Source organism: Rattus rattus, chromosome 1, assembly GCF_011064425.1.
Source record: "Rattus rattus isolate New Zealand chromosome 1, Rrattus_CSIRO_v1, whole genome shotgun sequence".
Classification (NCBI taxonomy): domain Eukaryota; kingdom Metazoa; phylum Chordata; class Mammalia; order Rodentia; family Muridae; genus Rattus; species Rattus rattus.
Genome location: NC_046154.1, coordinates 27,387,493 through 27,412,748, shown reverse-complemented (window position 1 = coordinate 27,412,748; position 25,256 = coordinate 27,387,493). Strand labels below are relative to the sequence as shown.

Genomic DNA, 25,256 nt, shown 5'->3' with positions numbered 1-25,256 from the left:
GGACTGAGGGCTCTGGAGCAGCCATATTAGCATCTGAAGAGCAAGTCACCACGAATAACAGGAGTTTGTCGTTTTACAGCTCTGAGGGCTGGGAGGCCAGATGGGTCCCGACTGCTAAGCTGAGAGATCAGGAGCCCCCAGGTGTGGGTCCCCTCTTCCTCTTCCTCCTCCTAAGAGCAGCCTGCAGTCTTTGGCTCCAGAGCTGGCTCTGTGGTACCTTCCAGTTCCCTCCTTTCACTTACAGAGCATGTGGTAACGTCTAACCTGTAACCCAGCCCTCTTCTCTTGACTGTGCAAATTAATGCAGATTTCAGGGTTACCAGGTGGGTGTTGTGGAGTGCTCTGTCCTAGCAACAATGGTGGCCTTCTTAGCGTCTGGTTTTGAAGATAATGGTCACCCACGCCTCAGGACAGTTGCTGGGAGAAAAGAACTGGTCAGGTTCATTCCAAAGGGGTCTATGGCCTCTCCCTGGGAGACACTATCCTCTGGAGGCTGGCGACCCAGTCAGGAGCAAGGGACTCCAGGTCTTGGCAGGTAGACAATGTAAGGAGGTGTGTGTGTGTGTGTGTGTGTGTGTGTGTGTGTGTGTGTGTGTGTGTGTGGTGTACTGCAGCTGGCGTACAGTGCAGGGTAGGACTTGGAATCCAGCAGAGCAGGGTTCAAATCTTACCTCTGCCTCCTCACAGCTCCAGCAGGGTCTAGATGGAGGTGTGGGCGGGACTGCCAGAGAGGAAGCCAACAGATGCTTCCTGTGACCCCACTTCGTCCGCCCTGCGGCCTCTGCAGTGTGGAAACAGCAGCTCAGGGAGGCCAAGTTCTGTTCTTGAGATAACACAGCACCTGAGAGGGGCTGGGCTTTCCCAGGGCCTCGAGATTTCAAGCTGGGTTGTAGCCACACGGTGTCTACCCGCAGGCAAGGCCTCCTTACTATGTCCTGTAAATCCACCAGCTGCCTTTAATTTAATGTGTCTGTTTTAAACTGGAGCTTTATAAGTTCCTGTAGAGGGGAATCACAGAATTCATGGGCTGGTTATCATGTATTTTTATAAGGCACATTAAAATAAATTTATCACTATAAAAGCAAAAATGTCCGTCTATAGATTATATAAAACGATGTCACACAGGGTAGGTTTGCCTTATCCCTCTCCTTGGAACCGACTCTGCACCTGGCTCTCCAGGCCACAGTAATATTACCACAGGCTGTCCCTCGACATTCATGCTCGCCCACAACCTTTCCCTGCCATCAGATGTAGATCCCCAGGGGCCTCGGGGTCTCCCAGAACTGCTCAGTTCTATTCCAGGCCCTCCACCCTGGCTTCTCTGCTGCTCTCCTTCCCAGCTGGAAGTTGTGAGGGTTCAAACCCAGGCCGTGAGTCCTTTTATGTCAGGGCTTAGCAAAGCTTTTGATGAAGAAAATGGCTCTCAAATGAAGTGGTGAAGGAATAGCCAGGTCTGCCAGGAGTGTGTGTGTGTGTGTGTGTGTGTGTGTGTGTGTGTAGGCCAGGTGTTGACTCTGAGTGTCTTTCTCAATAGCTCTCCATATTAGTTTTGGAGGTTCTCTCACTGAACCTGGAGTTGTTCACCTACCAGATTGCAGCCAGCAAGCCAAGCCAGCACGTATGTGCTGGGGACCCCAGCTCAGGAACTCCGGTCCTCAAGCTTGCTCGGGAAAAACTTTATCGATTAAGCTATCTCCCCAGCGCTCAACATGCCTGATTTTGTTGTCCTGCCAGGACAACCCTTTTCAAGACAAGGATGCTGAGGGCCGTTTATAATCTCTCCCCTGGCAAAAAATGATGAGCAGCTGTGGTGTCCAATCCGAACTCCACGGTGTCACAGGAGGCGGGGCTTAGCGGTTCCTGCCTTTCTGTCTGCTTGGGGCTCCTCCCAGGTCTGAAGCAAGGGCACCTTGTCCCTTCTTTATTGCAGCGTGGGTGATTTATCCCCCGAGACACCAGGGAAGAGTTTCAAGCTTACTAATGCCAACATTTCCTAGGGAGTGAGGAAGAATGTGCAATCCCAGTTTTCTGTTTCAGGTGACCCCACAAAGTGGGTTTGGCCAAGGGTCTCCCAGATCACCTCCAGGGGTTATAGACTGTAAGAGAAAGAGCCTATTACAGGGCCTGGTCCATACTCATGCCTATGGCTTATCACAGCGACAGTTCTCTCCTTCAGAGCTCAGAACGAGGTGGAGCTGTGTGAGAAGCTTGGCTTCAGGGAGGGCCCCTAGGGCAGCGTTTCTCAACCTTCCTGATGCTGCCACCCTTTAATACAGTTCCTCGCGTTGCGGTGACTCCAAACCATAAATTTATTTTTGTTGCTACTTCATAACTGTGATTTTGCTGTTATGAGGTGTAATGTACATGTCTGATATCCATCATATCTGATGTGTGACCTCCGTGAAAGGCAGGTTATGACCCGCAGGTTGAGAATTACTGCTCTGGAGTCAGTTGGCCTCCGTTCCAGTCCCCACTCCTTTTGAGACTGCAGGCGAGGAATGACATCATCCTGTGCCTCAGTTTTTCCATCTGTAGAAATGGGGATAAGAGTAGCACCTCTTCCTGGGAAGTGGTAGCACATGCCTTTGTTAGGGAGAGGCAGGCAGATCTCTAAAAGTTCCAGTCCCGTCTACTCTACAGAGCGAGTTCTAGGACAGCCAGGGCTACACAGAGAAACAAACCAAACCAAACCAAAACAGAAGAACAGTTCCTTCTTGGAACAGCCCAGGTGAGGAGCAGAGGGACTAAGCCCCTAGGGTCTCAAGGAAGCAGTTTACTGACAGCTGCTGTTTTTACAACCAGGCAGATCTGGGTTTGAATCCCGCCATTAGAATTACTGTTTTATCTGATTCTTTTTCTAGAAAAGGGCTTCTAGGGGTGGTGTTCAGCATCCAGGAAGCAGAGTGCGTATAAATGCGTAGCCCGGCCCTGGTGAAGCATTGGAGCCCCAGTCGGGCTCCCTGATGTCAACTGTGACAAACCCTCTTCCCTCCCCACTGCAGCTGCTACATCCCAGACTTACAGACCTGGCCCCTACCATCTGAGGGCAAGGCGGAAGTGAGGCAGACAGCCCGCGGCTTCCTCTTTCTTGCCCTGCTGTGGGCCCAAGACTCCTTACTCAGAGCCTCGGAAGAGGGGACCGTGCACCATGGCCTCCCGTGCAGTGCCAGTCAGGCAGACATGCTGTTGTTTCAACGTCCGAGTTGCCACCATAGCCCTGGCCATCTACCATATAGTGAGTATTGGGGTGTCTGGTGTGTGTGTGCGTGCGTACACGCATGAGGACGTACTGGGATCTTCCAACTGGGGGATGGCTACCTATTACTTGTCTGTGGGACCCTGGACAAGCCGTGTGCTACCGGGTGCCTCAGTATTTCCCTGTGGTGTTGAGTGGAAGAGTGTCCTTAAGGTTGTAGTGTGCGAAGGGGAGAGTAGGCTGGCAACGGGGAGGAGTGCAGCTTGGGATTGTTCCAGGGCTCCAGGCCACACACACACCTGGGTGTAGGGCTTTCTCGGTCCTATCCTAGCCTGGGCTCTGTCTAGGGTTTCACCTTTGGACTTCTAGTGGGGACCAGGGAACCTTTCCTCTCAGCTCACAGCTCAGCCAAGCCACCGCCTTCTCCCTTCAAGGACAGCTTAAGCTCTGTGTTTGGGGAACTGCTTGGGGGCTGCCAGCATGTCGCAGTGGCTGTCACTGTCACAGTGTGACCCCAGGTCTAGTGTTAGTCCCCAGGGATAAGGCTCTCCCTTTGGAGTGGCCTAGGGTTGGAGTCTCTGTTCTCTTCTGCTGGGATTTACCCCTGGCCCCCGCCCCAGGCCACAGTCAGCTCCCTGAGGCCCAAACATTTTCTGGCTTCAGTGACTCAGACAGAACCTGTGGCTAACAGCTCTCCTGGGCCTGGAAGAGCTTCCTCAAAATCAACCCAAATCAGTAGGCTGCTGCACAGGGCCTGGTGACATCTGCTTCCGGCCACAGGCAGTGTGGCCAGGCGGTGGTACAAACCAGTTCTGTCCTTAAGCCCTTCTGGGTGCCTCCCTGCTCCCCCCCCCATCATTCCCAGTCTTTGCTGTGCAGTCTCAGATGACTTGTTTAACCTCTCTGAGCCTGCTTCTTTAGATCAAAAACAAAGATGGGACGATAAGAGAGCTGCGTGTTAGGTGTCTGTGTGGGTGAAGTTGATAACTATAACTCGCGAGGGACGTGTGCAACATGCCCCCACCCTGACTTTTCATGAGTGTGTCCTGACCCACCGGTCCACCTTGAGCAGGGGTTCTCAACCTTCCTAACGCTGCAACCCTTTAATACAGTTCCTCATGCTGTGGTGACCCCCTTCACCCATAATATCATTTTCGTTGCTACTGCATAACGGTAATTTTACTACTGTTAGGAATCGTAACGTAAATATATCTTTAGAGATAGTCACCAAAAGGGTCGTGACCCACAGGCTGAGAACCAGTGATCTAGGACCCGGCTTGGGGGTGAGCTCAGAGTTTGTCCCACAGCCCCAGCCAGGACAGGAGCTTAGAGGGGCGGTGGCACTCTGTCTTGGCATCGAGTCTTTCGGATTGTCATCTCTGGGAAGCATGTGACGAGGGTCCTGATGCCACCTCTGTTTGAACCAGCTGTTTGAGCTCCTGGGAAAACCCGACTTGGGACTTACTTCCTTATCTAAAGTGGGGACTAGGGGCCGAGGATGGGAGTTTTGAACGCAGGTATTTGCAGTGTGCTGGGAGGCGGTGGTCACTAAGTGGCTTCAGTGGGGTGGAGGGTCTTGTAGTTGCTGGGACCCTTGGTCCATCTGCTCTGGTGGCTCTGCCCCTGCCTTTCAGAGAAGCGTTTCTCTCCGATCGTCTGGCATCTCCGAATGTCGTAAATATATTAAAAAGTAAATAAACCAGGCAGGCCGTATCATGCAACTGTTGTGGCCTCTCGTCTTATTGGTGTGGTCCAAGCACCTCAGCTGTGGATGCATCAGTGGTGTCCTGTTTCCATAGAGACCCAGGAGACTGTGGGTCAAGTGATCATGGGTGGGGATGCTGCAGTGTGGGAGGGGGAGTGTGGATGAGGAGCTGGTGGGTGTGAGGAGGTGAGATGTGCCTGGTTCCGGAGCCGACTGAGAGGGTTGGGGAGGAGGAAGTGAGGAGCGCTTTGTGTAAAGTTGAGTCTTTCAGCCTTTCCTGGGGCTCCAGTGTTATTTAGGGCTGGGCCATTCTTTGCATTGGATGAGCAGGTCACCTCCTAGCCACCGTTCAAGTCCCTAGACGTGGGCCATGATTGGGCAGTCTGCAAAACCCACTGCTTGGTATGGGAGTCATTTAGAGCCGTGGGACGTTCTCGAGCCACGGGGTGGGGGTGTAAGAGCAGAGAAACCTGGAAGGAAGATACCCATCCCAGGGACTGGGTTAGGGAACACACACAGATGGTCTTCCTGCCCCCTTGGCCAGACCCCCTTTTTTCTTCCCACAAGAAAAGGGCTGGGGGGCTTTCCTTTGGCACAGCAGCTGGGTGACAGGTGTGCCAACAGGACCTCAAACATCTGGGTAGAAAAAGAGAAGCCACCACCAGATGTACCAGTCACTCGTGTTAACGTCATCTGGAGCCAGCCATGGGTGACATCTCTGTACGTTGAGAGCTATTTGTGCACTTGGCCCCTGTGGGGAGGATTAAATTGGGCCATTGACGCCCGAGATGGGGCCACGCTTCGTGGAACTGTAGGGTACAATTACAGGAAGATTCTACCTGGCCAACAGGTCTGTGCTCTGATGCGTCAGGCTTCCGGCTTGCCTTGGGCACAGGAGAATGAGAGCATGGTCCCCAGCTGGCCCCTTGCATTCTTGGATTCTAAGTTGGTGGCAGGGAATAAGGAAGGGAGAGGGGACACTGGCAGACCTTTTAGTAGAGAAATCCCCGGGCTCCCTCCTGCTGTGTTCCCGTGTCTATTCCTGATATTGGGGTGGGGATAGGGGTGGGAGTAGAGCTGGTACCTGCAGGGACCAGAGAAACCTACGCAGACTCTTGCTGTGGAAGGGAAGAGCTAACACCAGAGACAGAGTGGGGCTGGTGTGAGGATCAGGCTGTAACTGGCTGGGGACGGTGAAAGGTCTATTTATGCCTTGCTTTTCTGTATTTGCCTCCTTTCTTTCATTTCTTTGAGACCAGGTCTTGCTACGCAGCCCAAGCTGGCTTAGAACTCACTCTCCTGCTTCAGCCTCCCCAGGGCTGGGTCTACAGGTACGCACCAGCACCCTATTCACGGGATATTTCTCCCCTCTCTCTTTGTCTTCTTTCCTTTACTGTGAAACTAGGGAGGGTGGGACCTAGGGCCTCAGGAACATCAGGGAAACCCACCAGTACACCCCTCAGCCCCAGCCCTCTTTTTATTTTGACATAGTGTCAGCTGATCTGCTCAGGCTGGCCTGGAACTTGTGTGCATCCTGCTCCAGCCTTCAGAACCTCAGGATCACGGGCAGGCCTGCCCTACTAAGCTCAGCACGCAGATCACTTCTTAAAATAAACATTTTGTTTTCAGGACAGTTTCTGACTTTAGAGGAAACTGCAGATTCAGTGCAGAGAGCTCCCCGAGTGAGTGTCCCTCTCCTGTCTCAGGTCAGTGGGACGCACCTGTGACAATGGCCTCTCAGGACCTACAGACTGCTTTCTCTTTCTGTCCATATCCTTTTTCTGTTTCAGTCTGGGGCTCGTCATACCGGGTACCATCCGTCTCGGGTTCCTCTGGGCAGCAGCAGGCTCTCAGGTCTCCTGGATGAGGACTGCGGGGGCTCTGAGGAGTTCTATGTGGTGGCCTGGTGGCCTAGTGGCCTGGTGACCTGTCATGACAAATCGGGGCTCCTCTGCACGACATTGCCTACCAGCCATCTTCTCTGCTAAGTTTTCCTTCTCTTCTTTGTGTTCTGGGGCAGGGGGTGACCCTTTGCTTACGTGCTATGAGTAGTGGAACTAGGAATCAGGTTCTTCTCCCGGAGGGTGGACTAGACGAAGCACTGGAACTTCCTCAGGGGACGGCCATCTTTTTCCACGTTCTGTGTAAGGGGCTTATTGCTGCATCGGATGGCAACTCCCAGATAGACCTCATCCCTATAGCAGATCTATCATGTTGACGGAGCACCGGATGGTGGTTTCTGTGTACAGAAGTGTTCAAAGCGTGTAGACAGGCAGGGAAGGGGCAACGGGACTCCTAGGCCCCAGCCGGGGTCGCTTGCCTGTCTAAGAGGCCCCTCTCCTTTCTCAGCGCGCTGGGATTCATTTCTCTTTCTTGGGATCTTCAAGGAAGCTTCTTCCAGGAAGTCCTCCTGACTTGCTTGCCCCAGAACTCCAGGCCTCCTTCTTTAGCTTCATGTTGTGGGCAGTGATTGGGTACATGTCACTCATTGGGGACGTGGCGTTGAGCGCAGGTGTCTATTGTTGCTGTCTGAGCCTCAGTTTTCCAGCCGTTAATGGAGGTCAGTGGTCTCTGTGCCAAGGGTGATTCTTTTGAGGTTCTGAGCTTGGTAGTCCTTGGCGATATTGGGGAGGGGGATTAGCTGGCCATGTGACCAACCACAGAAGTCAGCCCTCTTTTGAAAACTCAAGTGCTCAACGGGGATCTAAAAATCAGCCCCACTGGTCCCTTGGGAAGGTCTTAGCTAAGGCCTGAGGACCTGGGCTGGACAGAGGCAGGATCCGGCCACCTCTGTGTGTCCTTCCTGCTGTGGGGAGGCCAGCAGGGTTAGGCCAGGGCCCTGTCCTTCCTCAGTACCATTTAGGGTATCCTGCTTGAGAGTCCTCCCCATTGGGAGCGAGGCATGACCAGGGAGGCACCCGACACTTCTATGCAGGAGGAGAAGCTGTACTGAGTTAGGGCTGGTTTATGCCAGCACAGGGGCACAGTGACCCAAAAAGCAAGCTTTTGTTCTTGGCCCAGCGTAGTGGTCTAGTACAAGGGGTTAGTTCTGAGCTCCAGTCTCCTAGGAGATCTCTCTGCCTTAGACAGGGGTGGGGGGTGGGGGTGGGGTGTTCTGAACTCCAGGAAATCACCCAGCAATACGTGGCTCTAATCCTCACAACAGAGCCTCTGGTTCCTCCCGCTGCCTGCGGGAGTCAGTGTGTCCCGTGTGAGCCCCTGACAGCAGCTGCCTCCACACTCTCGGTTCTATAGACAGGGGAGCCAAGCAGGGCTGCTGAGGGCACAGGCCACCTGGCCTGTGATAGATAAAGAACAAAAGGTCAGGGCTCCTGATCTAGATGGAGGCTGGGACACGGTGGTGTTCCTGGTAGCCACGAGCTGCCACACCCAGCAGCCATATTCTTAGATACAGGGCGCACATGTCAAGATTCAATTTCAGCATCGCCCGCGCCATAGGGAAAGTGGGGATCCTGATAGAGCCTGCCTCGGAGGGCTGAGAGAAGGGCGTGAGAGGGGGCATGCCAGCATTCAGGGGAGGACTTGGCATGCAGTAGGTGCCTAATAATTACGGCCATCATAACACCCAGCGTCATTATTGCGGGTGTTTGCCCTGAAAATGGTTGATGAAGAGCACACAGCTCCCACCTCAAAAGGTCTTCGCATGGTGTCAGGTTCGTGACGTGTTTTTATCTTACAGAAACGGAACAAAGAAAGTCCTAAGTCAACAGACTGTTCAAACGCACCGGTGGAAACACTAGGTTACAAGCCAAGCAGAAAGGTCTCTGCCGTGGGCCTCAGATGCTTATCTGGGACAATTTTAGTCTTTTGGTAGGTGGAGGCTTGGGTCTGTTAGCACAGTCTGAAAGGATTTATCCAATAGTCACAAAGATGTCAGGTTAGACACATGTCCCCATGTCTTTAATAGATGTCCATTTAGGGGCTGGAGACAGCCTACAGTAAGCTGACTTTGGACCTGTAACATTCCAACTCTCCACAGCCAGCGAATCCAATTGATCTGACCTGTAGTTTGATGTGTTGTGTTCAGTGTTTTAAGGTGTGGGTTTTTTTTTTTTTTCTTTCTGTTAACGTTAGTTAACAAGATAAATAGGAAGTGGTGGTGTGAGGAATTGCTCAGGGTGGATATACAGGAAGTTGATGAGCAACCAGGCCATAGGTTAAGCCAAGAGAACGGTTTCTCATGATTGCGAACGAAGTGAGATTACTTGGTGAACCTCCCCAGGACGCCCCTGTCATTCTGTCTGTCCTGTGACCTCATTCTGTCCGTTCCGTGACCTGGCAGTCTATTCCTGCCTCCCGTGTTCTCTACCTCCTGTCTTCTCTTCCGGTGGGCAGCCTTGCTCGGAAGGGGATCTCCAGGTGGGTAGAACTGGCTGCCAGTGCTCTGGGTACAGCATGTCCTGAGCCGCTCACTGGTGGCAAACTGTGTCAAGTGTCATCACCCGAAGTGGGGGGTGGGGTGGAGGAGGGGCGTGCGTGTGAGAGGGGGGCTTTGTGTGTGCTCTGACTTCTCCTGGAGGGCCATTGTTAGCCATGCCCACCATGGTGTTCCCAGCCTGTCCCACACCCTCCCCAGCCTCATACTGCTGCCCCTAACAGAGGGATTGGGCGGGGGAGGAACTTACTGTGGGATTGGATCTTCTGATCCTGTTTATAAGAGGGATGTCTCCATTTCCTGGGTGAGGGCTCACACTCTGTTCTTTCCTGCGGCACCTGCTATGACTGAGTTCCCTTCTTCTAAGTCCTCTTCTCTGAGGCTCCGGTTCCCCTGAGCCTCCCAGGGTCCCTAGGTCCTGCGTGCTGAGTCTTTGTGCCTTGCCTTACAGGCTGGCACAGCAGTCGGCTCAGCCCGAGTTATCTTTGCTAAGTGCTGAGCCCTGCTGTGCTACAGGTGGCAGCTGATCTCTAATGGCTGCAACTTTTATAAACTGTTGTTAGCTCATAACTCCCTCCTAGAGACATACAGACAGCCCATTCCCAGATTATGGTCAGCTGTCACCAAGTAACTGTCCCCTGAAATGTCCCTACAGCCACTGCCCTGCCCTGTGACTGCCCTGACTGACAGACGCTTGGAGCTCCCCAGGGCAGCCTCAGACTCCTGAGCTTCAGCCCTAGCCCCTGCCCCCGCAGCCCCACTTTGCTGCACAGGTTTTCCCAGTGGGAGCCTCTCCTGTTTCCCTGAGAGGGAAGACGGAGCTTGAGGGGAGGCGGGGAGGCTTCAGGTCTGGGTTTCCAGTTGCGGCTTCTGGTAGCTTGTGTTTCTTGTTCATACCCCCATGCTCCATGGGAATCAGCCCACCTTTTTGGGTCACCATTCTTTGTGGTAGATAGATTTCTTCTCATTTTCTTCTCATAATGATTCTCTGAGGTGGGAAGAGTCTGCTCCTTTTTTCTCTATCGGGAAAACTGAGGCACAGAGATGTTTATGTGGATTGGTCCCAGCCACACAGGGCACTTATGGATATACCGGGGTTATCTCTTAATTTCTCTTTTTCCTTTCCTGTTTTTTCTCATTTCTCTTTGTCCCACCCTCCCTCCGTCTCTCTAGTCCCCCTCTCTCCCTTCTTTTTTCCCTTTCTTCTGCTTTTATCTTGGAGGCAGGGTCTCGTGTAGCACAGGCTGGCCTAGAATTCTCTATGTTCCCAAGGATAACCCTGATTCCAAGGATAATCCCCAAGGATCCTCCTGGTTACACCTCCCAGGTGCTGGGATGATGGGTGTGCACATGGGGGCCTCTGAGCCCCGACAGAGAGTCCAGGCAGTGGGGAGGGATGGTTAGTTATGTAGAGGTGGGTGGGGAGGGACTAGCAGCTGAGGAAAAGCCAGCTCAGGTGACTCTGTCCCGGGAGGGAGGCCAGCTGGATGCAGAGGATGAGGGTATTGCAGTGGCTGGGGGTACGATGAGGAGATAGTGCTCTGGGGGAGTGACTCCACCCAGCCACCCCATAAACTGTGACAGGAAGCAGGGGAGGGGAGCTTCCTCTGACTGATGACATTTCTGTCTCTCTCTGTGACCTCCCCGATGACTTGCTTGACCTGGGATCCCCAGGGTAGGCAGCTAACAGAGGGTCACAGGAGGGATTAATAGCTCCCGTAAAGACCTAGAGTTTTGCAGTTTCTCCAGATCCCAGGTCACCCAGTGGAGCCCAGGGCAGGGCTGATCTGCCCTTTGGGTCAAGGGTGGAAGGGTGTGGGTTGCACTGAGGATCCACTGTTGGTGAGGACAGGGCCACGCATGGCTCTGAAGCTCATCTTGAAGGGTTGCTAGGAAATGTCTTCCATTTCCCTTTTCTCCTTTTGATGAGTTGATTATAGGGTGGCTCCTGCAGTACCTCAGGTGGGATTAGCATTGCTGAGGCAGAGCAAGGAAGCACCAGGGCTTAGAACAAGGCTTTACCTGTCATGGGGCTCCTGGGAAAGCCCTAGAAAATGGGTTTACGACCGGAAAGGGAGGATGGCCTTAAGGAGTTGTTCTCAATTGTTTTGAAATGACTTCTTTATTAATTTTCTTTCTGTGTACGTGCTTGGTCTGCGTGTGTGTCTGTGCACCCGCAGAGGTCAGAAGAGGTACTGGGTCCCCTGGAATGGGAGTTATAGACAGTTGTGAGCATCCGTGAGGATGATGGGAGTTGTCCTCTCAATCACTGAGCCATCTCTCCAGCCCCGCTGTTTGGGAACTCTGGATGCTTACCTGGTGAGAAGCTTCAAGAAGATGCTAAAGCAAGGAACTCCTGTTCTTCTCAGGTCCCCCTACTCCCCCTTTCTGTCCTGCCTTTGCACGCAAAATGGGGCCAGCGGCTCTGCCCTCTATGATCACCCTCACTGCAACCCCATTGCATTGGGACATCGTCACCCCGACATCTCCCATGTGTGTCATCAGTGTCACTTTCATCGCAGGCACCACAGCTGTTATTTCCTGCCTCCCATGTCACTGGTGTTTCCTCCACCGTCCCTGCCATCTGTTCCGGGCCGGCTTTAGGAAAATGGTGTAGCCTCTTTCCATCACCATGGTTGTCACTGGCAGCCTGATGCTTCCTCCTCACATCACCACATCTATGCCAAGCCATTCTAACACACTCTTTCATGTTTGTGCTCAGTCCTGCTCAAACTGTGGGCTGGCTCTGTGTCCCGGGTGCCCTGTGTCCCTGCTGTAGCCTTGCAGGGGGCATTCATCTTCATTCCAAAGCCCAGAGAGGTCAGCGGCTAACTCAGGGTACAGAGCTCGCAGCCACAAAATGTCTCCCGCCCCGTATGGAGAGAGGATGCTGGGGTGGGGACAGCAGGCTCAATGGCATCTATCTCCATTGTAGAGAGGATAGCACAGTCCCCGGGGACACTGCCAGTCACTCACCTACAGCCAGGTAGAGCCCAGGGTCAGTGAGGGGAGACTAGGTCTGGAAATCCCCCTTTCTGTCCCACTGTCCTTTCATGGCTGCCCCAAAAGGGTCAATGGCTTCTCTGGAGCTAGGATGCTTACTGAGGCGTGAGGCCATGGCGTAGCCTGTGCAGCTGGAGGCTTTGTGGGTGGAAGGCCCTACTCTGTGCAGAAATCCTGCTGCGTGGCCCTCACGTAGTCAACAGCGCCCTTCTGTTGGTGAAAATGGAGGCGTGGGAGGGGCCAGGGTGAAGCCAACATCTCAGGTGACACAGACAGGAAGAAAGTCTGTGGGTCTCCAGAGTCTGCCGTTCTGAGAGTCAGGGGCTCCAATAGTTCCCAGGGAAGAGGAAGGTGGCTGTGATCAGGGTCACCAGCCCTGGGGTTGGGGACAGAAGTTTGAGGTTGGGCTTCTTCCTCTCTGTCCCCATTGCTGGGTTTTGTCCTTTTTGCTCTGGGCTATGGACAATTGAAGGCCAGACTTGTGTTCAGGTCTCAGCACACAGTGGGGCCAGTAATGTCAGGAGTTGCTGTTCCTTCTCTTGGGGACACAAGGTGGTGGGCTCTGAGGATACCTGCTTCCTGCTGAGCTAACTCTTAGGTTGCCTTACTGTGTGACTTCGGGCTGGTATCTGCCCTCTCTGGGCTCCAGACTCTCATATGAGGACAGACTCAACCCTCAGCAACATCTTGAGTGAGGTCCAAGGTGACCTTACTAGCTGCTCAGAAGAAACCTCCCCTCCCCTCCTATCCCCTTCCTCGCAGTGGGGAAACACTTCCAGCCTAACAAATACTGCTCACCCCTGCTGCCAGGATCAGGGAGGGCCCTTGGCCGACCCTCTTGAGAATTTTATAAGGGAGAGTGCAGGAGCAGCCTCAGCAGGGACAGGAGGCCAAAGACACAGGGAACAGCCAGCGGGGGAAGAGCAATAAATAGCTTGGTAGAAGTTTCTAGAGAACGGGGCTGCTGGGAGGCCATGGTCGAGCTCCAGGACCTCTGAACTTCACTCCCCTGGTCTACGGGAAGGGCCAGTGAATAAATACCTTGTCCTGGCCCTTTTGGGGGCACTTCCCAGGCCACCGGCCACTTGCTAGGGTTGTTGCTGGGATGTGAATGGTGGTGCCCCTCAAAGTACAGGGAAGAGTGGGGTTAGAGGCTCTGAGGAGCCATGGTCCCCTCAGTGGAGTAACAGTTATGTGGGGGTATTTGTTTATTTGTTTTGAGTTAGGGCTTCAGGTAGCCCAGGATTGACTCACACTTATTATAACTTCTACCTCTCAGGAAGTGGGATACCTCATAACACCCATAATTTGTGGGGCGCTGGAGGTGAAGCCAGGATGTTTTGCATGCTGGGCGAGCACTGTCAGCTGTGCCCAGCCCCAGTGGGAGGGTTTCTAACATTTGTCCTGCCTCTTAGATTAACCTCTGGAGGGTCTTGGCGTGAGTTTAAAATGTCTTTAGTACACTGCACAGAACATCAGGATGTAGACATATTCCGAAACTTTCCAATGTTGGTGTGTGTGGCCACGGTGACTTCTCCTTCCGGGGTCTGGACCAGCAGGTCTGGCTCAGGGTGTTTGGAGGTGGCCCAGTGTCGTGACAGCACTGACAACTTGGGTGCTGCCTTGCTCTTGCTCTTGTGTGGCCTCAGGCAAGCCTAATCTCTCTGAACTTCTGAAAGGAACAGAGAGAGAACTTACACTCCAAGTCCACCCAGGGCTCAGTTAGCAGCTGGAAATCGAGGTCTGATTTGAGCCAAACGGCAGGCAGGCAGGCGTGGGCTCAGGCGTGGGGGATGGGGCTGCAGCCCTTTTGCAGCACCTCCCCCACCTCTTCCCACCTCCACCCATCAATCCTGCTGCCTCTTCTTTTGATGAAGTAGAGCCTTCAACTCCCTTCATATCAGGCAGAGGAGTAGCTCCAGGAGGAGCCTGACAGGGAACTTACCCAGCCCAAGGCAGGCTCTGGCCTCAGCTCCTGCCAGGCGCAACCTAGAGTTTTCCTAAGGCATGCAGTCTCTGCCTCCTGCGTCCTGCAATTGCTTTTTAACCCATGGGCAAATTCAGAGAGGTAAAGCGACTTTCTCAAGGACACACAGCAATCTGGATCCAAATCTCGGAGCCCGTTTCTCCATCCATTTCCTGTGCTGCCCCTCTTTCTGACTCCTGAACTTAGGGTTCAAAATAACATTGAGATCTATATCTGAGCCAACTACCAAAAGACCAAAACCAACGAGCCAACCAATCACCCAGAGTTTGGAAAGGGAAACAGATAAAGGGGGTCTGGCTGTCTGCCCGTCCACTCAGTGTGCCCTGTCACTTAGTAAGCCAACATGAACTTCACCCCCACAAGGGGGTGGGGATCCTGATCTCAGCGTGGGTAGACTGCTCGGGGAGAACTGAGTGTGCTGTGGTAGGGAAGAGACACAGAACTTCTGGAAAGACACAGACACACAGAAGGGTGTGAGGACCATGCGGGTTGTGTGGTGTGGGGCTCTTCTGCAAGATGGCTTCGGTGCGTTCAAAATGCAATCCCTGACAGCCTTTGTAGCTTTGGCAGCTGAGACACCCAATACTTAGGCTTGTCAGAATCATCTCTTCTCTGTCTTGCATGGTAAGGGTCCCAAGACACAGATTTACTTCATTCATTCACTCACTCATTCACTCATTCACTCACTCATTCACTCATTCACTCATTCATTCATTCACTCATTCATTCATTCATTCACTCATTTGTTCATTCATTCATTCATTCATTCATTCAATGTAGCAGCTACATCAGTAAGCAACACCCAGGCCTCCTTGCTGGAGCCGGCAGACCAGGTCACACCTGCCCCTCGTCGTGCACACTGAGTTTTGATATTTGTCATATGTTTCAGCAAGTCAGGCTCCCCATAGCTCTCGGAGGCCAGTGCTGTCAGCTCTCTTATAGCTGGGAAAGTAGGGGTCTAGAGCTGGGACTGACTTGCCCTGGGCTCTACAGTGCATCCTAGACCTCTGCTGATGGTTCCTGAACTTGGAGCTCCATGGTACTTGGCTATGATGACCAAAGTCCTGTCTCAGCCAGAGCCTGCTCTGGACTGGGGGTGCAGGGGTGCAGTCAGGGTACCTGATCTTCAGCAGTGAGAGGCAGGGCATCGCTCTGAGTCTTCTCTGTGTCTTCTTAGGTACAGAAGGTGCCTTAGGTAGCTTCTGTATGAACCCTATTTATAGATGAGGAAACTGAGGCATGGAGAAGTCAGGTCAGTTGTCCTCAGTCACACAGCAGGGAAGAGGGAAGGCCAGCATGAGGCACTGAACACCATATAATGTACCCAGGATGCCCTCTGACTAGGCAAGCCATCACTCCAGCCCCTCGACATCACTTTGCTTGAATGGTGGCCTGGCTCACCGGTCCCTTTCTCTCCTAGGTCATGAGCGTCTTGCTGTTCATTGAGCATGTGGTGGAGGTGGCCCGCGGTAAAGTCTCCTGCAGGTTCTCCAAGATGCCATACCTCAGGCTGGGTATGTCTGGGCACAGTGGTGGTTGGGAGCTGCGGACAATGTATGATTAGAGTGTATGGACTGGGGTCTGTGGTCCTGCTGTTTTCACTGGACTGATGTGCACCCCTGAATCAATCTTTAGGAGCCTTGAGTATTTCACATGTGAATGAGGCTCTCCTGTTTGTGCCATGGGCTTTGTTAGTCTCTCCCTCTGCCAATCTTGGCCCTCACCTGGGTGAGGAGGGCCTGCCTACTACTACCTGGGTGACTGTGGGCCCAGGCTTCACACTCACACTCATAGTCCCACACTTAGCAGTTCCCAAAGCCTGGTCCCCGGAACCACTTGGGCTTTGCCTCAGTCTCCACCCTGCCTTGCAGCTGACCTGCTCTCCAGCTTCCTGCTCATCGGAGTCCTCTTCATTATCAGCCTCAGCCTGCTGTTCGGAGTGGTCAAGGTAAGGCCTGAGCAGGGATGGAGGGGCCAGGAACACACACCTTCCTGTTGTCCTGAGCACCCCATGGCTCTCCACGTGTTCATTTGGAGGAGATGCTGGTCTCCCATGGGACTCCATAATCTGCCGGGCTATTGGGGGAGCTTTGGGGTGGTGGGGTGCATTCTGTGGACTGTAAGTGGGGCTGGGAGTGTTGAGATAAAAGAGAAAGGGTGGGGGAAGTATGGCATCCAGGGAAAGGGACTGTAGTACTGGGCTTGTCCTCAGGGACAAAGGCCTTCCCTTGCCCTGCACCCACTGCAGTGCGACACTCACTCATGAAACCCTGGCAATGTGAGGCTGTACTGAAAAAGGCAGACGGATCCAGAGAGAGTTGGGGTGACTTGGGGGATGTGGGGATTGAGTCACCCTGTGGATCTACTTCCTACAAAAGAGGAGCCATTTTCTCCATGGTCCCCAAGGAGATAGGAAGTTGACCTTGCCCCTTGACCATGTGGAGAGAGCCCGGCCCTGCAGATGGTGGGGTGCTGGTTGGGTTGAGAGGTAGAGGCTTAATGCTGGCCCGGAGTGTCTCACTCCCTGGTCACCCTTGTTGTATCTGGGAGCCTCACCACCCGGAGTGTATCCTCATTGTGTGATGTGGCTGAGGGGCCGCTGCAGAAATTCAGTGTCCAGCTAAAAAGGCAGAGCAGGGAGCCCCAGACAGCGTGTCTTGGTCACCTCTGAATGGCTTAGATAACCATGAGACACCCCCCTCCAGGATACCACCTTTTCTGTGACTTTGCCTCAGTAGGGGCATATGTGGATGGATGCGGGGTTCCTACCAGGGAGAGAGACACTGACTGACCTCCTGAGTCCTCTTTCCATGTCCTGTCACATCTGGCTTTGACCACCTGGAGGAAGGACAGGCTCTTGTCCCTGGGCCTTTACTTGCTGGTGCCTCCTTCTCCAGGCCTGTGGCCAGTCCCCTTACCTGTCAAATTCTGGATCTAGCTGGGTGTCCCTCCCAGGATGTCCTCTCTGATTCCCTTCTCTGTAGAGTGGACATCATACTCTACCTTGTGGGTTCCGCCCTCAGAGTCTGTCATTCAGCTTCCATTGCTGGGATGAAAATACTCAAGAGAATCATCTAGAAGGAGGATTCGCTTTGGCTCTTGTTTCCAGCCCACGGTGTGCAGCTGGCTCTCTTTCCTTGGGTGTGAGATGAGGCGGAACACCACAGTGGGGAGAAAGTGGCGTGTGTTTGGCAAAGCTGCTCACTTCATGGTAGCCAGGAAGGAGAGAGGAGAAAAGGGGGTGGTGGATAAGTGCTGAGGACACCCCGAGTTACCTATAACCATGCCCCCTAGTTCACATCCTTTCCCTCTTGCTGAGCTCGATTAGCGAGTGCTTGCCCAGCTCGCACAAGGTTCAGTCCTCAGAACTGCACAGATAAGGCAGGGCGGTGCACACCGGCAACCTAGGCGCTCTACAGGTAGAGGCAGGGGACTTTACAGTTCAAGGTCATACCTGGCTACACAGGTAATTTGAGGCCAACCTAGAATACATGGGATCCTGTCTTGAAAAAAACCAAAAGACAGAAGGTCAGACAGACAGAAACAGAATCCCTGTATATGAAGCCTGTTTTCTGGTGTCTCCTGAGACACCTGAATGCCCCTCTCCCCGGGTGTCCCTCATGGGAAGGTGCATGGATCTGGGCAGGCCCTAGTCACTGATCTGGTAGCATTAGGTACAGCCAGGGTGGGAACAGGATGCATGGGGACAGGGACAGCACTGTGGAGTGCTGGCAGTCAGGGGCACCCTGACAGGGTGGACTTGCCTTCTAGAACCGGGAGAAGTACCTGATACCCTTCCTGTCCCTTCAAATCATGGACTTTCTGCTGTGCCTGCTCACGCTGTTGGGCTCCTACATCGAATTACCAGCATACCTGAAGTTTGCCCGGCCCCGGCCCGTGAGTACTCATGTGCATGGCTTGACCTGGGTCCTTGATATCCTTCAGCAGGGTCCCCTAATCCCTGCCAAGCGCCCTCAGGCTCTCTCCTCTGCATGTTGTGCCTGTCAGTGTACCTCATGGGTAAGCCTTAGGACTCTGTGAAAGCGGCATGGTAAGATGTCTATTTACACTGGGCGTGAGTGGGTTACTCAGGGAGAAGGGCCGGGTGCCTTTTCAGGCCGCATCCTTAATTTGATTCCTTCTTTGGAATCGAGCAAGATGAATGGATAGTCAAGACCAAGAAACGAAGACCATCCACTGAGGAAAAGTGTGGTGGCCTTAGCTGGTTACAATACACACAGCTCTATCATGGTTGCCTTTCATAGTCCCCTGACTCTGAAGGGACTGCTGGAAGGTGGGGGTGCTGGGGAGTTAGAAGACCCCTGTTGTGGTCCCAGCTCTGCAGACGTGAGCATCCCGTGTTCCTTTCATTGAGCATAGTCAATGGGGGAATGGCTGGGGGCCTGGGTGGAGAACCTTCCAAGGAAGGGCCACTCGGAACCTGCTTGTGGGTCTTCATGCTTCCTCTTGGTCTTCCTTAGGGTCCTTCTAAGGTACCCTTGATGACACTGCAGCTGCTGGACTTCTGTTTGAGCATCCTGACCCTGTGCAGCTCCTACATGGAAGTGCCCACCTACCTTAACTTCAAGTCCATGAACCACATGGTGAGTCTAGGGAGGAGGACCAGGTCACACCTTGGCTGTGTGGCCTGGGGCAAGGCATCCCCTATGCCGGGCAGGTCATGGATGGAGGTTGGGTTTCTGGGGAGGAAGACCCGGAAGACTCTAACAAGGCCTCACCCCCTAATACTGTGCGTGATGGATTCAGGGAGTAACTGTCAGAGAGAAGCTTCTAGGGTCAAAGGCGGTCTGGCCATGTTGAGCTTCACAGCATCCTGCCCTGGGAACTACATTATAGGAATGGCATCCCGTGTCCACTGCTGTCTAACCCACTATGGCCAAGCATGGTGGCTTAAAATGACCAGATCCTCTCGCAGCTTGAGGGACAGTAGCATTGGGTGGCTTGCTAGGGGTGGTTCAGTTGTTGGTTCAGCATAGCAGCTAGGAAGGGGGTGGGTGACCTGCTCCCCCAGGGGTACTTGTGTGTACAGTGTTTGAACCTTCTTTACCCAGCTCCTCATGGTGAGGACTTTAGGTAGGGCAGAGTGTCCTCAGGGCATGGCTGCTGGCTTTCCTCATCGGAGGGATTGGGAAGGAGAAAAGGAGGCACCAAGAATGAAATCTTCATTTTGGCCTCTGGTTGGCTTCTCCTGAAAGCTCACATCAGTCCCTGAATGATTCTGGCCCAACCTCCAGGGAAGAGGCCAGTGCTATTTATTTCAGAAGAAGGGGAGCTAGGCTTGGTGCTGCTTGCCTGTAACCCCAGCACCTGCGAGGCTGAGGCAAGAGGATTGCTGTGAATCTGGGACCAGTCTTGGGTAGCAAGACTGTTTTGAAAAACAGACAGGCAGATAGAATGTGTGACTGTATCTGCTCCTTGCCCAGAGGTGATGCCTCTCACACCTGGTACCCCAAAAGTTGGTCCTGGCTGGAGCTACCCTGGTGGCGGTGGGTGTAACCTCCCAGGAGTTAGAGGACTAGGTGGCTCCTAGCAACCAAAGCCTTCTCAGACTGGGAGGCACCAGCTATATACTTCTTCCCCTGCGGCTCCTGAGTTGGGAGTTGCCAAGATGGAGTATATGTATGTGTGTGTGTGTGTGTGTGTGTGTTCATGTGTGTGAGTGTGCACGAGTATGTATGCATATGTGTTCATGTGTGTTTGTGTGTGCATGTGGGAGACAGAAGGAGAGAGAGAGAGGGAGAGGGAGAGAGAGGTGTGTTTGTGTGTGTGTGTGTGTATATAATGTGTTCATGTATGCATGCATGTGTGTGTGTGTGCATGTGGGTGACAGAAGGAGCGTGAGAGGGATGGAGAGAGAGGTGTGTGTTTGCGTGTGTGTGTGTATAATGTGTTCATGTATGCATGCATGTGTGTGTGTGTGCATGTGGGAGACAGAAGGAGAGAGAGAGGGAGAAGGAGAAGGAGAGGGAGAGAGAGAGGTGTGTGTTTGTGTGTGAGAGTGCATGAGTATGTATGCATATGTGTTCATGTGTGTGTTTGTATGTGCATAATATGTGCGAGCATGTGAGAGACAGGAGAGAGACAGAGAGAGAGAGAGAGACAGAGAGACAGAGACACAGAGAGACTGAGACCTGTGACCCTGCCTGGTGGGGATATTGGGACCCCCAGGGCTGAGGCATTGATGTGGCCCTATATCTTGCAGAATTACCTGCCGAGTCAGGAGGGCATGCCACGCAGCCAGTTCATCAACATGATGCTCATCTTCTCAGTGGCCTTTATCACCGTGCTCATCCTGAAGGTCAGTGGGCCCTGCACCCCATGGCTCTGTGACTGTGGTTAAGGCTGTGCAGTGACTAGGGCTTCTCCATATGGGACTGTGAGGATGCAGGAGGTGTGCTTATGGACCCTCCTGCTTCTACCCTCCCTAGCTCTCCTGCCTCAGCTCTTCTGAAGTGGCTTGGCATCCTCGGGACCTTCTTCTTAGAGGCTGCGTGACTTCTGTTTTGTTTTTGAGACAGGGTCTCATGTAGTCTCGACTGGCCTCAAACTCACGATGTAGCCCAGGCTGACTTTGAACTCCTAGTTCTCCTGCCTCTACATCCCAAGTGCTGGAGTGTCTTAGGGTTTTACTGCTGTGAACAGACACCATGACCAAGGCAACTCTTATAAAGGAAAGCATTTAACTGGGGCTGGCTTACAGGTTCAGAGGTTCAGTTCATTATCATCAAGACAGGAGCATGGCAGCATCCAGGCAGGTGTGGTGCAGGAGGAGCTGAGTTCTACATCTTCACTGAAGGCTGCTAGGAGAAGACTGGCTCCCACACAGTTACGAGGAGGGTCTCAATGTACACACACTTCCTCCAATAAAGCTACACCTATTCTAACAAGGCTTCCCCTCCTAATACTGTCACTCCCTGGGCCAGGCATATTCCAACCACCACACAGGGTCTATCCTCACGCTCAGCTCAGAGGCAGTTTTGAAGAGGACTTTGCCACCATGAGTTCTGTCTCAGGAGGGGTGAGGTCCTTCGGATAGTGAGCTCCCCGTCACTCAGGGTAGCCGAGTAGGATGTGCCTCGCTGTGTCCAGAGAGGCTGGAGGCCAGATCAGAAGCTGCAAGAGCATTTGCCGCACGCTGGCTGTGGGCATCAGCAAAGGCAGTCTGTGGAGCATGCCAAGCTGTCATGTGAGGAAGCCAAGCCAGAAGGGGTTGGGGTGGGGTCTGAGCTGCGGCTGGGTGGGTGCTGCCTTTTGGGATGAGGGAGTGAGTGCTGGCTCCCTGGAGGCATCGAGCATCTAGCCAGAGCCTCTCAGGCAAGGGCAGGAGGGTGGGCAGAGTGCAGTCTAAACGGGCTCTCTTCCAGGTCTACATGTTCAAGTGTGTTTGGACATGCTACAGATTCATGAAGCACATGAATTCGGCCGTGGAGGACAGCAGTTCCAAGCTGTTCCTAAAGGTGAGTCTGACAGGGCTACCACTCTCCTGCTGTGTTGCTTGGGGCCAGTTCCCTTCCTTCTCTGAGCCTCAGCACTTATTTTTCTTTTTTCTTTCTTTCTTTTTTTTTTTTTTTTTCTTTTTTTGGAGCTGGGAACCGGACCCAGGCCTTATGCTTCCTAGGCAAGCGCTCTACAGCACTTATTTTTCAACATAATATTTTTATTGATTGGGAATATTGTGTGAGATTGGGAATCTCATACAATGTACCCCGATGACGCCCATTTCCCACTCCTCCCAGGTCTACTCTCCCACCATTATGCCCTCCCACCACAAAAAAAATCCACCAAGTTCTATTTGTGCTGCCCACACACTCATTGGAGCATGGTCAAACTCCCAGCAGGTCTCAGTACTTGTAAGAAAATTGTTGGACCAGAAGAAATGTGAACAACATCAGCTATGACAGTCTAAGATTCCATCCATTTATCCATCCATCACCCACCCCACCCATCGTCCATTCATCTATTCATTTATCCATCTATCCACCTACTCATCCATCATTTATCTACCTATCTACCTACTCATAACCCATCGTCCAATCATTATCCATGCATGCGTCCATCTGTCCATCTATCCATTCATCTACCTATCCATTCAGCCATCACCATCTATTCATTTATCCATCATATATCCATCTATCTCCCTACTCATTCACCATCCATCCATCCATCCATCCATCCATCATCAATCCATCCATCTACCCATCCATTCATCCATCCACCTATCATCTATCATCTAACCATTATCCATTCATCCATCTATCCATCCATCTACTTATCCATTCACCTGCCACCCACCATCATCTATCCATCATACATCCATCTATTCACTTATCCTTCTATCTCCCTACTCATCCTCCATTTATCCGTCTATCCATCTATCCATCCATTCATCTGCCCACCCATCATCTATCATCTAACCATTATCCATCCATCCATCCATCCATCCATCCATCCATCCATCCATCACCCATCCATCCATCATCTGTCCACTCACCACCCTTCCATCCTTCCTCCTTCCTTTACTGCCTCTTGTTCCTTTGGTCTTGTACCTGATCTTGGAGAGCAGAGGACTTTGAGATGCCACCTCTGTCTGTCTTAGGGGTGTTCACAGTCTACAGTGAACCCAGTTGCTGAGATGTGTTTACACTTCTGTAGGAGACACAGGGACCTTGAACATGGAGCTGACACACAAGTGATTCAGGGGCTGCTTCCTGTGGGTTGGGGGACAGGAAATGGAGAGAGTATGTCTGGAAGCAGCTAACTGTGAAGTGATGGGAACACTGAAGCTGGGCCGAGTGTTGGGAGCTCACTTTGAACTGTGGGAAATGAATTAGTTAAGCTATTTTGGGTAGCAAGAAGCAGATACTTAACCCCTGTGGATATAAGTCCCAAGGGGAAGTTAGTAGCCCATAGTCCATAAAAGTCCATTGTAGGTGTGGCTGTGTCCTGATCTTGGATTTGGCCTCTATCTCTTGACTCTCCTCTCCTCAATCCTGGCTCTAATTTCAGGCAGACCTTCACTATGATCACAAAATAGCTGCAGAAGCACGTAGGTCAACATCCTACCTTTTTGGTCATGCCTGCAGAAAATGCAATATATCTGATTGGACCATCTAGGGTCACACGACTTTCCCAAGTCTGAGAACTATAGCTAGGGGGATAGAATTCGACTTTGAGGGACTCTTCCATGGTTATGTGTCTACCCCATGGATGGGAGAGATGGAAACCAGTTCTTGGGAGAGCATTTGGACGGAGGATGTTCATCAAAGCCTTGGACATTGTGGTTAATGGGCCAAGGCAGGTGCATCCCCTGTGGGGAATAGGAAGTGTAACCAGGTCACACAGGCATGCAAGTCACTGTCGTCATCATTTTCATCTCCTTGTACCTCAGGTTAGACCCTTGTACCTCAGGTTAGACCCTCGCACCTCAGGTTAGACTGATGGTTCTTCTTGATGGTGATCAGCTATCCTCTCTGTCTCTCCCAGGTGGCTCTGCCGTCCTATGAGGAAGCCTTGTCTCTGCCCACTAAGACTCCAGAGGGGGACCCTGCACCACCCCCATACTCGGAAGTGTGATTCCCACCAGGCTTTCAGCCCTTGGGCTGGGAGAGGCGGAACTCCCCGTCTCCTGCTTCTTCACTTTGATGGCTGCCATGGCCTACTACAGGACAGTCTGCTTGTGCACCCCCCTCACTGTCCTCTCTGCTTGGGGACCCCTTACTCACAACAGAGTCACCCTGGGCTAAATGACCCTTTGAAGCTCAGAGTACTCAGCCTGGCATCTCATCTAGTTTTCATCAGCAATGATACTTGTTCAGAGAACAGTCATGGCAAAAATGGGGGAGTTTGGTTAACAACTACTGGCTTGATCTGTTTAGCTAGATAGCCAACACCAGCAGGGGCAGCAGGAAGAGAATCTGGCCAAGCAACAATTCCTGGTGTCAGTCCATACTCAGCTGTCATGGGTCATGGGTCATGGGTCATGGGTCATGGGTCATGGGTCATGGGTCATGGGTCATGGGTCATGGGTCATGGTGCCCATTTGCTACCCCCAAGTACCCCAAAAGTGTACAAATAAAACAATACCTTCAAATGAGTTGCTTAAACAAATACCAATCCAGCCAACCGCTATCATTAGGCATTATGAGAAAATCTAATAAGAAAATGAGGTGTCAACGGGAGGGAAAGAAAAAGAAATGAAGGTCCTCCCACCATTCACTGCAGGGCACACCATGGGCGCCCTGCCCAGCCTCTGCCTGAGTTTCTCTAGCATCTGGAGGCTGGGAAGTCCAACAGTCCCGCAACTGCCCTGAACGTTCTGCTCAGCATGGGAAAAAAAAAAAAAAAAAAGGTTGCTCCCGTTTTAAACAATCCCTTCCCATGAGTCACCGCTCTGAGGCAAGCTGTCCTTATCTTCAGTGAAGTGTTCCCCGTGGCCACACAAAGGGGAGGTTCCTGCCAGGGTCACTTTAGCCACTGGCGGATTTAAGGTCTGGTTATCACCACGACATCCCAACAGCCAGGTTGCTCCAGCCTGTTTGCTCAGGGCTACTCTCAGGGGGTGGCAGGCTTGGAGTTGGCTGCCCTGTGGGCAGTTGTCTGTCACTATGGCTGCCTAGTTGGGGGCAGGCTAGCCCATGGGATGTGAAGAGCCAGCCAGAGTCTCGTGTCCCATGGTGGCAGCAAGGAGGGTCAGTCCAGGTGTCTCTGCCCGCTTTCCCATTGCTAGGGGTTGTAGGGGTTGCTAGGGGTTGCTAGGAATTTGCGCCTGCTTGTGGTGTAGATGGGGCTACAGGGCTGAGAGGGCCGAGAGATGTTCCCACTGTGCCTGTGTCATTGCTTGTGTGTCACTTGGAAGAAGGGCCAATAAAACAGCTGCAAGCTTTGCCCTGCCCCATGTGGTTCTTGACAGGCGATGTAGGGACGGAGGACCTGCCTCTGTCTTTCAGTC

The 25,256-nt window shown here is 52.7% G+C and overlaps 1 protein-coding gene across 2 annotated transcripts; it reads left to right on the top strand.

Moving 5' to 3' along the window:
* The first annotated feature begins 2,953 nt into the window (after positions 1-2,953).
* Positions 2,954-25,191, top strand: Laptm5 (lysosomal protein transmembrane 5). Of its 2 annotated transcripts, none has more exons than XM_032896935.1 (8): positions 2,954-3,235; positions 15,708-15,801; positions 16,159-16,235; positions 18,059-18,184; positions 18,769-18,891; positions 20,511-20,606; positions 21,673-21,765; positions 23,792-25,191. In XM_032896935.1, exons 1-8 carry the CDS (start codon positions 3,149-3,151, stop codon positions 23,879-23,881), a joined length of 786 nt encoding a protein of 261 aa, XP_032752826.1. In that variant the 5' UTR covers positions 2,954-3,148; the 3' UTR covers positions 23,882-25,191. The 2 variants fall into 2 exon arrangements, with proteins under 2 accessions (XP_032752826.1, XP_032752831.1); XM_032896940.1 differs by lacking the exon at positions 2,954-3,235 and adding an exon at positions 9,101-9,130 and having other exon boundaries at positions 23,792-24,410.
* Positions 25,192-25,256: the final 65 nt, after the last annotated feature.